Raw genomic sequence first — 13,236 nt, 5'->3', positions numbered from 1 at the left:
ATCAGGAATATCTCGCCATATACTAACCTTTCATTGTTTTATCATCAAACAACACTGATGTATTTTTCATTATTTCTATCATATTTGTTTTGCTTCTTTCATGCTTGTTCCATGTTACATCTTGGCGTATTTTTACCATTAATCTGTTTTGCACCTTTGTCTTATATTTTGTTATCTTGATATATATAGTAAGATTTATATATGTACGCCCAGATTTTCCTTTGAAAAAAACAAAACAATCGCCCCAGTTGTTCCTGAGTAGATAAATGAATGAGATAAATGAATTAAATATTTCGATACGAAACACGTTGATAAGATAACGTCATTCTCTATTTTTTTCTTTCAATGAATAATCCATTACAATGAATTCTTGTTTCCAACGGAAATGTGTTGCTACGATGTTCAGGGTGTAGGTTTCGCCGGGTATACGTTGCTGTAACAGCAGTTATCGTCATCTCTGTACTGATTATCGGTGGAATCATTGGAGTCGTCTTTGGTATTAACGGAAATGTTACCCAAGATGTAAGTTTATTGCCAGCTGTATTCTATTCCTTTTCTTTTGTTGGCGATGTGATACTATCATCATCACTGTGTTCTGCATTTGCAGTCTTTGAAAATTCCTGCATGCGATGTGATACTGCGATCTGATATACTAATCTAAAAGCGCATCAACCAATTTATGTTCATATCTACAGCCGAAACCATATGAAGATATGACCCATACCACGAGTGATACTGCCTTCTCGAATCGTTCCGCGATGGCCGATACAATCGGTACCACTGGTCCACCTTTTCGGTGGAGTACCGAGACTACTGCAATGGCTGATCGCTCGTACATTTACACGGTGAGCTCGCGAGAAGGGGTTTCCAATGATTACATCTGTTGACGTCGTTCTAGTTTTTAACATTCCTGGTCTTGTCTTCAACAGTTGGACCAACATACAAACATATCGTTTTTATAACCAATGAACTGTCTTATTTTCTACAGCCGACTCCATCTGTGGATACGGTCGGTACCACTGCTCCGCCTTTCACCGGGACTACTGGAATGGCTGATACTACGGTAAGCGCATGAAAATGGTCTTTAATTCTAGTGACGTCTTCTGTCGCCCCAACTTTTGTGATTCCTGTTCTTGTCTTCACGAACAGTACCAAATATACAAATATAACACTTAATCTTGCCATCCGATTGATGAGATATCTTCTATTCTACAGTCGACACCATCTGTGGATACGCCCGTTACCACTGAACTATACAGCACCGAGACTACTGCAATGGCTGATTCTACGGTAAGCGCATTAAAATGGTTTATTTAATTCTATAGACGTATTCTGTCGTCCAAGCTCTTGTGATTCCTGTTCTTGTCTTCAAGAACATACAAGTATAATGCTTAATTTTCCCCATCCAATTGATATCTTACATTCTACAGTCGATACTATCTGTGGATACCACCGGTACCACTGGACCATACAGTACCAGGACGACTAGAATGACTGATTCCTTGTTCACGGTAAGCGCGTGAGAAATTTAACTTGCGAATTACTTCTAGTTCTCACCCTTTAACTAACCCTGTGACTGCTATCATCCTTGAACAAAGATAACACTTGATTTTCTTTTTCTATCACAGACACAGACTACAGTTTCGCCAGCCTTCAGCAGTACACAAGGTAAATCACGAGGCCTTCAGCAGATGGGTTACTCAAGAGTCTAGTTTATACTACACGCAGTCAAATGATATTCCCTTTGTTTCAAGGCCCACGAGAATATTTCATTCATGGAGATAAAAATGCATCCTTAAAAAGGTTTACCTTCCGATGATGTTCCAGGGACTATTTCAATTCATCAAACGGAAGTAATTGACATATTTCATGATGGAAGATGAACTGTACCATCATTGTCAGAACGAATGGTATATAAGACTTATTTGCATTGGGGCACTTATAAGACTTTTTCTTAAGTCTATCAGAACTAGGACTGATTAGGACTATCAGAACTAAGAGATGCTCTGCCGTGAACAGCTCTATTTTTTAAATTAGATATCCAAACTCAACTGCTAATGGAAAGCGTGGTTTAATGTTTTCACCATGGATATGTATTAACGGTTAAACATGTGGGGGTGAATTTAATGCACATGTCAATAATATATTACAGAAAGTTCCGGAGACCCGATCGTTTTTGGCAGGGAGGGATCAGGCCTGGGAGAATTTAATGGTAACAATGGCGTGGCCGTATCTGCGAACAATGAGATATTTGTGACAGACCTGCACAACAAACGAGTCCAATATTTTAGAATGGATGGGACTTATCTCGGCAAGTTTTCAACCGTGGTGCCTGGTGAAGATGGGATTGTCATGCGGCCTTACGATATTGCAATTGACGGAAAAGCTAACTTGTGGGTAGTGGGGAAAGTTATCTATACGAGTGAGAGACCTGTGCGCCTTGCTGTATATGTGGTGCAGTATAGTCGTGACGGCCGTGCAGGTATCAAGTTCGACATACCCCGCCGTTATGACCCTTGGATGCAAACCATTACAGTAGACACAACCAGGGACAAAATCATCGTGGTAAACTTTGATACAGTATACACGTATCGTCTAAATGGCGACTTTCACGACAGTTTTAAAAAGATAAAAGGACGTTTGGTATCATACGTCACATTGGACAAAGAAGGAAACCTTCTTCTTACGCATGACGCTCCCAAAGGTTCAGGTGGTGTCAATGTGTACAGTCAGTCTGGTACGTTCTTATTCAAATTTGGAGTCCAAGGTAACGGTCAACTGCGTGATCCCCAAGGTATCTGTGTGGACACCTTTGGTAACATACTAGTGGCGAACAAGGAAGAGAGGCGGGTTGACATGTTCACCAGCCGTGGGAAATTTGTCCGCACTGTCGTCAACGTTGGATATAATGATATTGCTTTGGGACCAAATGGACATTTAGTGGTGAATAATGCTGACAACACTGTTATTATTTTCCCACCCCAGATGGTATTGGGAAATTAACGTTCCACGTTTTCATCACTGTGGCACATTCAGTACTAACATTGCTGTTCTCATTATTCTTTGATAATATAGACCTTGTAGAAGACCTCATACAGAAAGAATGTACTGAAATTTGTGTATCTGTCTGTGAACTCTTAAAAGTAACAGATACACAAGTAGAGTGTGATTTGATGTAAGTGGGTCTGATAACTGTCAGTTCAGTTCAGTCACCAGTGTGAAAGGATTTAGTTTTCGCAATACTTTTCTAGAATATGACACGTCGGCAGAAATTACAAATTATCAGTCATTGTCTGATGAACGCCTTAGAGCTACCACTGATTTTGTTTACGTAATTATATATAAACAACCCTTTAGTTACTTCATACTCTTCGCGCGTTCTAAAACCAATCAGAAGCCATTCTTCAGACGAATACGCGATGATGATGGTAGTGATGATGATAATGGTAATGATAAACTTCATTGCACAACGGTTGCACACTAGCCAGTGTACAACGTACGTATGGCATATTCTGCCACACAACCAGACTAACTTACGAAAGACTTTATATGTATGAACGAGAATGTTCTTGTACAGAAATTGGTGGAATTTCTAACGTTTAGGAATGTTTATATGTTGTCGTATATGTACATTTTAGAGGTTGTCACATGTCAATATATATATATCTTTGAATCCGTTGAGAGAAATCAGAGTATGGTTGATGATAGATCCACCTTTATATTGAAACACAAGATATATTGGAAGTTTGTTTGTTTATCATTCATTTTAGATTGTCCTATCAAAATTCTCAACAAGTCAAAATGTTGAATGCGTCTTCTACCAACAGGCACTGGTATTACTACATATATATATATATATAGCTTATATTATATACTTTTGTACAGAAAGGATCGGTATGATAGTTGAAACACAAGTATTCTCTTCCGAATGTAATTTTCGCTTGCTTTATCTGTGTGGCAGTATTATAGTAATGATCGTATTGCAACGAGAGCCAGAACGGGTTAAAATGAACATTGTGTAATATGTATGAATGTTACTTATCAATTTAGAAGCCTTAAACTTAGCACTCAAGGCTGTATGGATTCCTAAAATGTATTCTTTACGCAAGTTGGTTTTGAAGGAAGATGTTAAACCATTTTATAGATACACCAACTGTATGTAGTTTGTATGGTCTTAGACAGACTCATGGAGCTCCTTGGGGTGCACTAGTCTGTGTGGCACAAACTCTGCTGTCCAAGGCTGTAACTGGCCCCTCCCCCTGGCTGTTGGGCAGGCTACTTTAAGCGAGATTTAATCAGGTTAGGGGTGCGCATGTCGCACCGGTGCAAAGGTTGGCAAAGCTGTGGGAGGATTTAATATTAAAGGTAAATATTAGTTTAAAAGTGTCTTGTCTGGGTCGATCGCTAAAGGGGGGGCGAAAACACTCGTGATCCCCCTATGGTGATGATGGCTCTTCTCTTGCCATTCTTATACAATAGCACTCGCAAAAATAAAGGCCAATTGAAAAGACCGAAACACAGAAACAAAAGACACATGCTGGATATGAAGGCAAGGAACGAATGAAGTACTAGTAGCTACATTAACGTTTGTGCCCACGAGCAGTGTACATAACATATAGTGACGTTACGTGTTATGAGGGGGAGTGTTAGTTTTATACAGGCCTGAATGACATCCTTCTCACGTGGCGGCCATGATAGATCTAAAACGAGTTTAATGAGGCAAACAAAAGACTATCCAATGTCCATCATAATTAGCAGTTCAACCAATGATAGCCTGCCAATTAGGAAAGCGACCAATAAGAGAATGGCTGCACGTTTGTCAAATATTTGCGTTACTACTTTGTCTTTATCAAAGTTTGCATCTGTTAAGGGACTATGGGATCAGTCTACGCCACTCTGAATTGCTACAACTATCGAGGCATAACACCAGTTATAATTTTCATTCTTTGATCTCATATTGTAAAAAAAAAGTGTGGTTGTGGGAAAACTAAATGGGAGCTGACTTTAGAAATAAGTTTTGTCAGTTTGCCTCATTGACCTCGTCTTCGATCTAGGTGAATAGGTCCGAGGTCACGAGCTGCCTCAGGTGAATAGGTCCTAGGTCACGAGCTGTCTCTCTCGGGGGTGAACGCCGCAGGGGAGTGGTAGGGTCGACAGACGTGACGACTTTCGCCGCTCGTACGTGACGACTTTCGCCGCTCGTACGTGACGACTTTCGCCGCTCGTACGTGACGACTTTCGCCGCTCGTAAGTGCTAGTGGTCATTTCAAGATTTACTATTCTACTAGTGATCATCTTAAGCTGTATTTGGCCCTTGTTTTAACTTCGGTTTTGTTACAAATGTAATACAAAAAGAGCTATTTGGGAAAGTAGTAATATTCATGTTACCCATGCTCGGTTTGGCCCCTTTAAAGGCCCCCATCGATGGCACAAACAGTCAGGGCTTTATAGAATAAGGTGCCAAGAATCATGTTTCTCCGAAAACCCAGGCCTGTTGGTCCAAAACAGTTGTGTCATCAACACCCGTTCCAACTGACAACAAATGGCAGTCGAGGTCAAAGTTCTATTAAGTTACCGCCTGCTGTTGCAATTGCACCGCGAAGCAGCAACTAGAATAAAGGGAGAAAGACTTTTAAGATGTTTAAGATGTTTATAGAATCTAAAAAAAAGCGTGGTGACACATAATCTATCAATATGGTATTTGAGAGGATCTACAGGTTGCTAGTCTGAGGTTTAACCTGTACATATATAGTATGTCACTCTGTCAGTGCTGTGTATGGTCTTTGGCAGCCCCAGGGTGCGCATGGCGCCCCAGTGCGAATGTTTGCAAAGCTGTGGGGGATCAAAGGTTAAACATTAGCTAGTAGAATGGGATTTTCCATTTAGGTCCCTACTAGAAATATCCCGATTGTTTTGGCCCCGACAGAAGATGGTTTTGTGTCTTGGGGTGCTATGCACCCCACATTGACAAATGTTTTGGCATTAAGAAGCAGCTTAACGCCAACTGCTGAACAAGAAGAAAGTTACGCTTGCTGTGGCTAAGGTATCTAAACACAACCAGTGGTTACCAACTAGTGCTTTGAAATTCATCGCACGCTCTAACTGTAAGCAATATCAGTTTGCGGCAAAGTCAACACCCAACTTTACTGAAAACCTGATTCTGCTATTCTACTAGTGATCAACTAACGCTGCATTTGGTCCTTGTTTCAACTTGGTTTTGTTACAAATGTAATACAAAAAGAGCTCCTTGGGGAAGTAGTAATAGTCATGTTACCCATGCTCGGTTTGGCCCCTTTAAAGGCCCCCATCGATGGCACAAACAGTCAGCGCTTTATAGAATAAGGTGCCAAGAATCATTTTTCTCCGAAAACCCAGGCCTGTTGGTCCAAAACAGTTATGTCATCAACACCCGTTCCAACTGACAACAAATGACAGTCGAGGTCAAAGTTCTATTACCGTCTGCTGTTACGATTGCACTGCGAAGCAGCAACTAGAAAGAAGGGAGAAAGATATTTATAGAATAAAAAAAGCATGGTGACACTCTATCTACCAATGGTATTTGAGGGGATCTACAGGTTGCTAGTCTGAGGTTTAAACTGCACTTTAAAGACTGTGTATGGTCTTGGGCAGACTCAAGGTGAGCATGGCCCACCGTACCCTGGGAGCCATCCGGGGTCGGGCAGCTTGGACAGTTTATCGGTAGCCCAAGACAGTCATGCCCGCCGAGCTCCTATTAGCGCCCCGGAGCGCTAATGTGAGGTCGGCGGGCAGGCTGCCATGGCTCCCCGAACAAAACTCGCGAAGAAATCTCGCTAGCTACCCGTCCTGTCTGGATTACCAGGGTAGGCCCACCGGTGCAAAGGTTTTTTTTCTTTATTGAAATACATGTAAAAATACAAATAAACGGACGAGGACAAAGTGACGGCGGACTCAAGTTACATTCAACTTATATTAACGCCGCCACTTCTACAAGAATTGAAAATAATAAATTATACAGGACAATAATAAATAGATAATTACATATGTATGAACAGTGTACGTGAGTCGATCTCCCTTACTGGAGTAGAAAACTAAAACAAAGAATTATACTTGAATCTAAAAACGATTTGTTGTTGCAATGTACACATGTGTTGCTTCCATAATTCTGCAATTGACATTGAAGGAGCAGAAAGAACTGCCTTGTAAGATCAACATTTCTTTGGTGCAAATGTTGGCAAAGCTGTGGGAGGATTTAAGGACAAAGGTAAACATTAGCTAGTACAATGTGGTTGTCCATTTAGGTCTGTAATATGGAGAATCCCGATGGTTTTGACGCCGACAGAAGACGGTATTGTGTCTTGGGATGATAGCCACCTCACAAAGACAAATGTTTTGGCATGAACACGCAGCTTAACACTACGAAGAAAGTTACGCTTTCAACGCAACCAGTGGTTACTTACTAGAACTTTGAAATTCATGACGCTCTAACCGTAAGGGATATCAGTTTGCAGGCAAGTCAACACCAAACTTCACTGAAAACAATTTTTTCAGGAAAAGTGAACATACAAACAACACCATGCCGATCCTACCGGACGCGAATGAGGACTTCAATGACAAGCTGACCTTCTGGGTGAACGGGAAGCGTCATGTTGGTATGTTATTTGATAAATAGTTGTGGAAAGGAATTCTTTGGCAAGGACATCTCTTTCTAACCTTAATAATGCGTACACAACCACACTTTTACCAATCAAGGAGGTTGAATAGGGGACTATTCAACCTCATTGTATCAACATAACAGAAAGCTGATCTGACAGACACGAAAAAAGATTGGAAAGGCGAAGATTTCACAAGTAAAAAAGGTTTTGTTGCTTGTTGAGTCTAAAGTTATCATTAACGTTACCCTCCATTCAGTTCAAAATCCAGATCCGGCCATGACCTTGAACGAGTGGCTACGTTCCCAGCGTGGGCTGACGGGGACAAAGGTCATGTGTAGGGAAGGAGGGTGTGGCTGCTGTGTTGTCATGGTGACACATTCAGATTTGACAAATGGAGGACCATGTTCATATTCCTTAAATTCGGTAGGTATCAACCTTTGGTACGTTTCAATATCAAAGCCTATCTTATTTCAATATGTAACAAGAGTTCCTAGACCTCATTCCACCATGAAATATTTCATCTATGCCAATGAAATACCCAAATTTATATGATCTATGAATGGCTATAACGCTATATGCGTTTCATATCAGTAATAACTGTAACTAATCTACACATGTCACAACTTTGATATCCCTATTCCAAATTGACATTACTCAATAATCTATAGGGTACGTAACGCCTACCCACATACCAAATATAACAACCCCAGTGGTTCTTCAGTTATGCTGACAAATATCTGGAATCACAGATACACATACACACGCACACCAAAAACAGAAACTCCATTTTTCATGGTGGTAAAATTGTACCAAGCTGGAGTATGTATACCCAAACCAAATGCTCAGCAATATCTCTATCCCTCGCCCCGCCCCAGTGCCTGTGTCCCCTGTGCAGTGTGGACGGCTGGAGCATCACCACGGTGGAGGGTCTTGGGGGACAGAAGGGCGGCTTCCATCCCATCCAGCGCCGCCTAGCAGACTTCAACGGAAGTCAGTGTGGGTACTGTAGCCCCGGGATGGTGGTCAACATGTATGGGTAAGTGATTGATATACTAGTAGTCTCCAAGCAGACCCTACGGTGCCTTAGAGATAGTATCAAAGCTGGGAAAGGAATACTAGTATAGCCGACCAAAGGGAGTCAAACGGGCACCGGTGCTGGTTATATTCCTTTGCTAGCTTTGATACTATCTCTAAAGCACCGTAGGGCCTGATCGGAGACTAATTGATATGTATTTGGTTTATAAACATGCATTACAGTGTTAGAATAGCACATGGCAATATGATGGCAGTGATAAAAGAGAGAAAGAAAGCACACAGCTGTAGTTCATCCTATTTCTGATGGCTCTATTTCACAGGTTGCTGAATAAGAAGCCACAACCCAGCCAACAAGAGGTGGAAAACCACTTCGATGGACACATCTGCAGGTGTACAGGTTAGAATGAAATAGAATGGAATGAATGAACAATGCTCTTTCACTTGAACAATTTTGGCAATGGTGTACGTTCAGCACCAAGGACAGGGAAAGTATCCCCCAACCCCTGTACCTACTTGATTTATGAATTCTACAATTTCATCACCTCGTCCATTTTGTGAGAATAGTGTCAGCAAATGTTGTCGCAATTGTGCGAGTATCCGCGTATGCAAATCCCTTTTGCATTTCTCTATTGTTTTTTTTAGGTTACAGGCCCATACTAGATGCCATGAAGTCTTTTGCGGTCGATGCGGATCCAGGGAAAGGCGGATGTATTGACATTGAGGTACTCTTGGGAATTCAAGGACTCTATAATCAGCATCACAGAATTATAATTATAATTAGGACATCACTTCAAAAACGCTCTTTGTCACCAGATATTATCATTATTATCATTATTACTTTTACCTTAACGGTTATCAAGTTGCAACATATATTCTCCTTCCAAAACTACGTTTTATTGTTAGGTATTATGTATGCCAGATCTTTATATAGTAAGTTGTATCTATGCTAATCTGATGTGTGGCATTTCTGATCACAGGACCTCAACAAACACCCCTGCCCCAGTGCGGGGGAGTCGTGCAACGGTGCCTCTGCCAATGGCAATGGTGTGAATGGCACAAGTACAAGCCCCCTGAGGTGTTGCCAACGTGGAGTTACCTGGTACCGTCCCACCACCCTGGCAGAGTTGTACGGCCTGTTGGAGCGGCACAGTCAGGACAGGTACAAACTGGTGTGTGGGAACACAGCTACAGGTACGTAATGTTAATCACAATGCCAACACTGAGTACTGCAACACATTGTGTTAACGTTGATTCAGACATCCATGTACATGTAGTCAGATACGCAAGATAGGAGTTACTCATTTCCCAAGCAAGTTCGTTCTTAGTGTACGGTTAAATACCCGTCAAATCACAGATCCCCCAGTCGTTGATGAAACGTAATTGATGCTGCCTGAAACGTCAGATGTACGGTTCACAAATCTAGCTAGCTACTTTTGTAACTGTTATCTTTAACCATTTCTCAAACATTAGCCGTGAATATGCACTGTAATTCTGATGGACTAGCCTTGATTGAGAAAATGACCTGGAGCGATGCTGGAAGATATTCACACTGGTAATGCAATCTTCCAGGTGTTTACAAGAATGATGGTCCTTACTCCTGCCTCATCGACATCAAATCTGTGCCTGATCTGTACAACTGTCAGGTAAGAAAGTTTAAAGCAACTGTAATTCTAGATCTGTACTGCAATGTACTGATAAATTCGGGTTATTATGGAAGATGACAACAATGCAAGTAAAGATAGTTGCTTTAGTACCTGTCTTTACATGTTCAAAACTACTTGTATTAATCTTCACTTTAGCTCGTTGATCTTTGGTTGATTGTTTTTACTTTTATCAATTATGTCCCATACTTGTATGCGTCTAGATTTTAAGGATAGAATTTATAAAAAAAACTCTGGTCATTCTTTCCTTTTTTTTAGACTGGCCCGCCGTTGGTAGTTGGCTCTGCTGTGAGCCTGTCTGCCGTGGTGGATCTGCTTCGAGCCGGTTCAGACCGGTCTCCGTCCTACAGCGTGCTGGCCGACCACCTGTGCAAGGTTGCTAATGTATCCGTCAGAAACGTGAGTGTGGTTGACGATTCGCACCTTTCAATTCATTCATACCATAGCGTACGGGAATATCCCTTCTTTCATCACCTGATACGTAGTCTCATTGCAGTCGTGTTAGCTGAATGACAAAGGAGCTCGAGAAGAATTTGGCCTAATAGGGACATATAAGTTGCCCTGGGATCTCAGTCTTTTGCAGTCAATCCGACCGGTCTATTCACTTCTAGGCCAATCAACTCCTACTAGACTTTTATTCCTAACTTGGCCTAAGTCCCTTATTACTATTCGGCCAGGCGGGAGTCTGGTAGAGACTACATGTACCTGATACGGGCAAATTTACCTCTCAAAAGTGAGACTCAATGTTCATGAATTTCAGGTTGGTAGTTGGGCTGGGAACCTCATGATAAAACATGCCCACCCAGAATTCCCTTCAGACGTCTTCACCATCATGGAAGCTGCGGGGGCCAAAGTCACCATAGGTCAGGGAAATTACTGTTTTCTTTCGTCAACAATTCTACAACATCAACAGCAGCATTTGATGGATAACAGTGGCTGTTTAGATTAACTATTTCCGTTTTTACACTTTCTAACGTTTCATGCTCCAATTCTAGGATTCAATGCAAAATGTATATTTCTTCCCATAAAAAGGATTCAGGGGTGAATCACAGACAATGGCAATCAGTGACTTTTGGGGAACTACAATGAATGGCAAAGTAAGCTTTTTTCTTGTAACCTTTTTTTCGAAAACATTGAGAATAGAAATTACGCTTATAAGTGGTGATGGGTGCTTGGCCAATGTTGTTAATCTGACATCTGCAAAAATTTATATCATTCAATTTCTAATGTTGCTTCATTTCAGGTGATTCATTCACTGGAAATTCCTCCCGGAAATCCTGAAGATGTGTTCCGTACTTACAAAGTGGCTCCTCGGTCTCAGGTTTGCTCTAGTTTCTATGGAATAACGATTACACAATACCAACTGTACATATTCGAGGACCTTATTTGTGCAAAATGTTGCCATTTATAGATTGGCACGTTGCATCAACATGTTCTTGCATAGATAAAATGGAGTTCAGTCAAAGAGACATGCTAGTGGTATCTCACAGGCGAAAACATAGTACACTGTATCATTATATAGGAATGTTGCTCTTTCAGAATGCCCATGCGTACGTCAATGCTGGCTTCAGGATGACACTGGACCGTCAGAGTGAAGTAAAGGTGGTCACAAAACCACACATTGTGTTTGGCGGCATCAACAAGACCATGGTAGTATCCCTACATACAAGTACTAAGTCTCCCACTTCTTGAATACTTCATAATGTTACGACTTTGTACTGTTATGAAATTAACAACTGCAAGTACATGACGTAAACATGACTTGGGTATCGTATGATATATATAGACATCAATGACGATATCATTAACATGATTCCAGGTACATGCCTCTGCCACTGAAGACTTCCTGGTTGGAAAGAGGATCACGGATGCTGAAACACTTAGAGGTACGAGGCTGTCAAGAAATGCATTAAACATGGATAATAAACTAGACTATTGTCATTTTGATTTTAAAGATCATTGTAAATAACCAAGTTTAAAAAATCGTAATGATTTTGACTAGTCAAGTCAATGCTTATTTAACATTAGCTATTATAACGAACTATTAGCGTATTGATTTTGAATATCATTATGATATAGTTAAAAAATCGTGTGGCGTTGTCTAATCAAAGCAACGATGATCAAACTTTTGGATGTTTCCCCCACAAGGAGCCCTCACCGCACTGCAAGCAGAACTGGTGCCGGATGAGTCTGCTCTCCAATCTGCACAGTACACGAAACAACTGGCCATGGGACTCTTCTATAAGGCACGTTCAACGTACACTTGCACTTGACCTGTGGCAAGGGGCATGAATCCTATGTTCTAGCATTATATGTAGCAACGCAATCCTATTCACGACCTTGCTTCATGTTCATTCTGAGCTTATAGCTCACACAAAGTTAATTTATGGTTAAGATAATGTTGCTGCAATTTACGATTGCACACTTACTTAATTTACTTATCCTCTTCATCCCTTGCGAGACATAAGGCCTTGACAATTGCACACACCAGTCAATAAATGAATTACTTCTCCCCCTGCAGTTCTACCTGTCTGCCGTTGGGAAGGAAGGCCTGACAGAGCAGGTTTGCTCGGCGGCAGACTCCCTCACACGTCCGGTGTCCCGCGGAGAGCAGCATTTCCAGACTAAGGAGTCTGAATGGCCCGTCAGACAGCCCATGCCTAAAACATCGTCGAGGGTGCAGGTGAGATGGGTTCACAATTAGTACACTGTTGCATTGGACTGGCAGTTATATTTAAATTTCCTCCCAGTATGTCTAGTATGGGAGAAGTGTTATATCGTCATGTCTACATCTAGCTTTGCATCACTAGTGGTTCTGTATTTGTTACTATAATTCTGTTTCTTTGTTTGTCCGTTTGTTGTTTGTTTAAAAACAGCATCCGTAACACTGACCAACATATACCTTA

At 41.3% G+C, this 13,236-nt stretch overlaps 2 protein-coding genes across 3 annotated transcripts in view; both read left to right on the top strand.

Annotated features, from left to right (window-relative positions):
* Window positions 1-306: 306 nt before the first annotated feature.
* Window positions 307-4,701, top strand: LOC118425720 (tripartite motif-containing protein 3-like). Of its 2 annotated transcripts, XM_035834770.1 has the most exons (7): window positions 307-522; window positions 696-845; window positions 989-1,063; window positions 1,216-1,290; window positions 1,431-1,511; window positions 1,629-1,668; window positions 2,153-4,701. In XM_035834770.1, the coding sequence occupies exons 2-7, from the start codon at window positions 714-716 to the stop codon at window positions 3,001-3,003; spliced, it is 1,254 nt and encodes a 417-aa protein (XP_035690663.1). In that variant the 5' UTR covers window positions 307-522; window positions 696-713; the 3' UTR covers window positions 3,004-4,701. The 2 variants fall into 2 exon arrangements, with proteins under 2 accessions (XP_035690663.1, XP_035690664.1); XM_035834771.1 differs by lacking the exon at window positions 2,153-4,701 and having other exon boundaries at window positions 1,629-1,907.
* Window positions 4,702-4,904: 203 nt separating this feature from the next.
* Window positions 4,905-13,236, top strand: part of LOC118425674 (xanthine dehydrogenase-like) — a 21,618-nt gene continuing 13,286 nt past the window's right edge. Inside the window, exons 1-16 of the mRNA XM_035834690.1 lie at window positions 4,905-5,224; window positions 7,531-7,631; window positions 7,891-8,057; window positions 8,510-8,670; window positions 8,990-9,066; window positions 9,312-9,391; window positions 9,647-9,860; window positions 10,239-10,312; window positions 10,589-10,729; window positions 11,091-11,193; window positions 11,363-11,427; window positions 11,574-11,651; window positions 11,870-11,980; window positions 12,150-12,216; window positions 12,479-12,576; window positions 12,852-13,013. Of these exons, the coding sequence (XP_035690583.1) occupies window positions 7,556-7,631; window positions 7,891-8,057; window positions 8,510-8,670; window positions 8,990-9,066; window positions 9,312-9,391; window positions 9,647-9,860; window positions 10,239-10,312; window positions 10,589-10,729; window positions 11,091-11,193; window positions 11,363-11,427; window positions 11,574-11,651; window positions 11,870-11,980; window positions 12,150-12,216; window positions 12,479-12,576; window positions 12,852-13,013 (1,674 nt within the window). The 5' untranslated portion in view covers window positions 4,905-5,224; window positions 7,531-7,555. The remainder of the gene's footprint in view (window positions 5,225-7,530; window positions 7,632-7,890; window positions 8,058-8,509; window positions 8,671-8,989; window positions 9,067-9,311; window positions 9,392-9,646; window positions 9,861-10,238; window positions 10,313-10,588; window positions 10,730-11,090; window positions 11,194-11,362; window positions 11,428-11,573; window positions 11,652-11,869; window positions 11,981-12,149; window positions 12,217-12,478; window positions 12,577-12,851; window positions 13,014-13,236) is intronic.

This window comes from Branchiostoma floridae, chromosome 11 (assembly GCF_000003815.2).
Source record: "Branchiostoma floridae strain S238N-H82 chromosome 11, Bfl_VNyyK, whole genome shotgun sequence".
Lineage (NCBI taxonomy): Eukaryota > Metazoa > Chordata > Leptocardii > Amphioxiformes > Branchiostomatidae > Branchiostoma > Branchiostoma floridae.
The sequence above is the reverse complement of the archived record's forward strand: the minus strand, read 5'-3'. Positions and strand labels throughout refer to the sequence as shown.

Bases quoted from the DNA above. Each gene is read 5' to 3' on its own strand.
- LOC118425720 (XM_035834770.1), top strand. From the start codon at position 714: ATGACCCATACCACGAGTGATACTGCCTTCTCGAATCGTTCCGCGATG. The intron at 846-988 runs GTGAGCTCGCGA...TATTTTCTACAG, and splicing joins ATCGCTCGTACATTTACACG to CCGACTCCATCTGTGGATAC. The intron at 1,064-1,215 runs GTAAGCGCATGA...TCTATTCTACAG, and splicing joins CTGGAATGGCTGATACTACG to TCGACACCATCTGTGGATAC.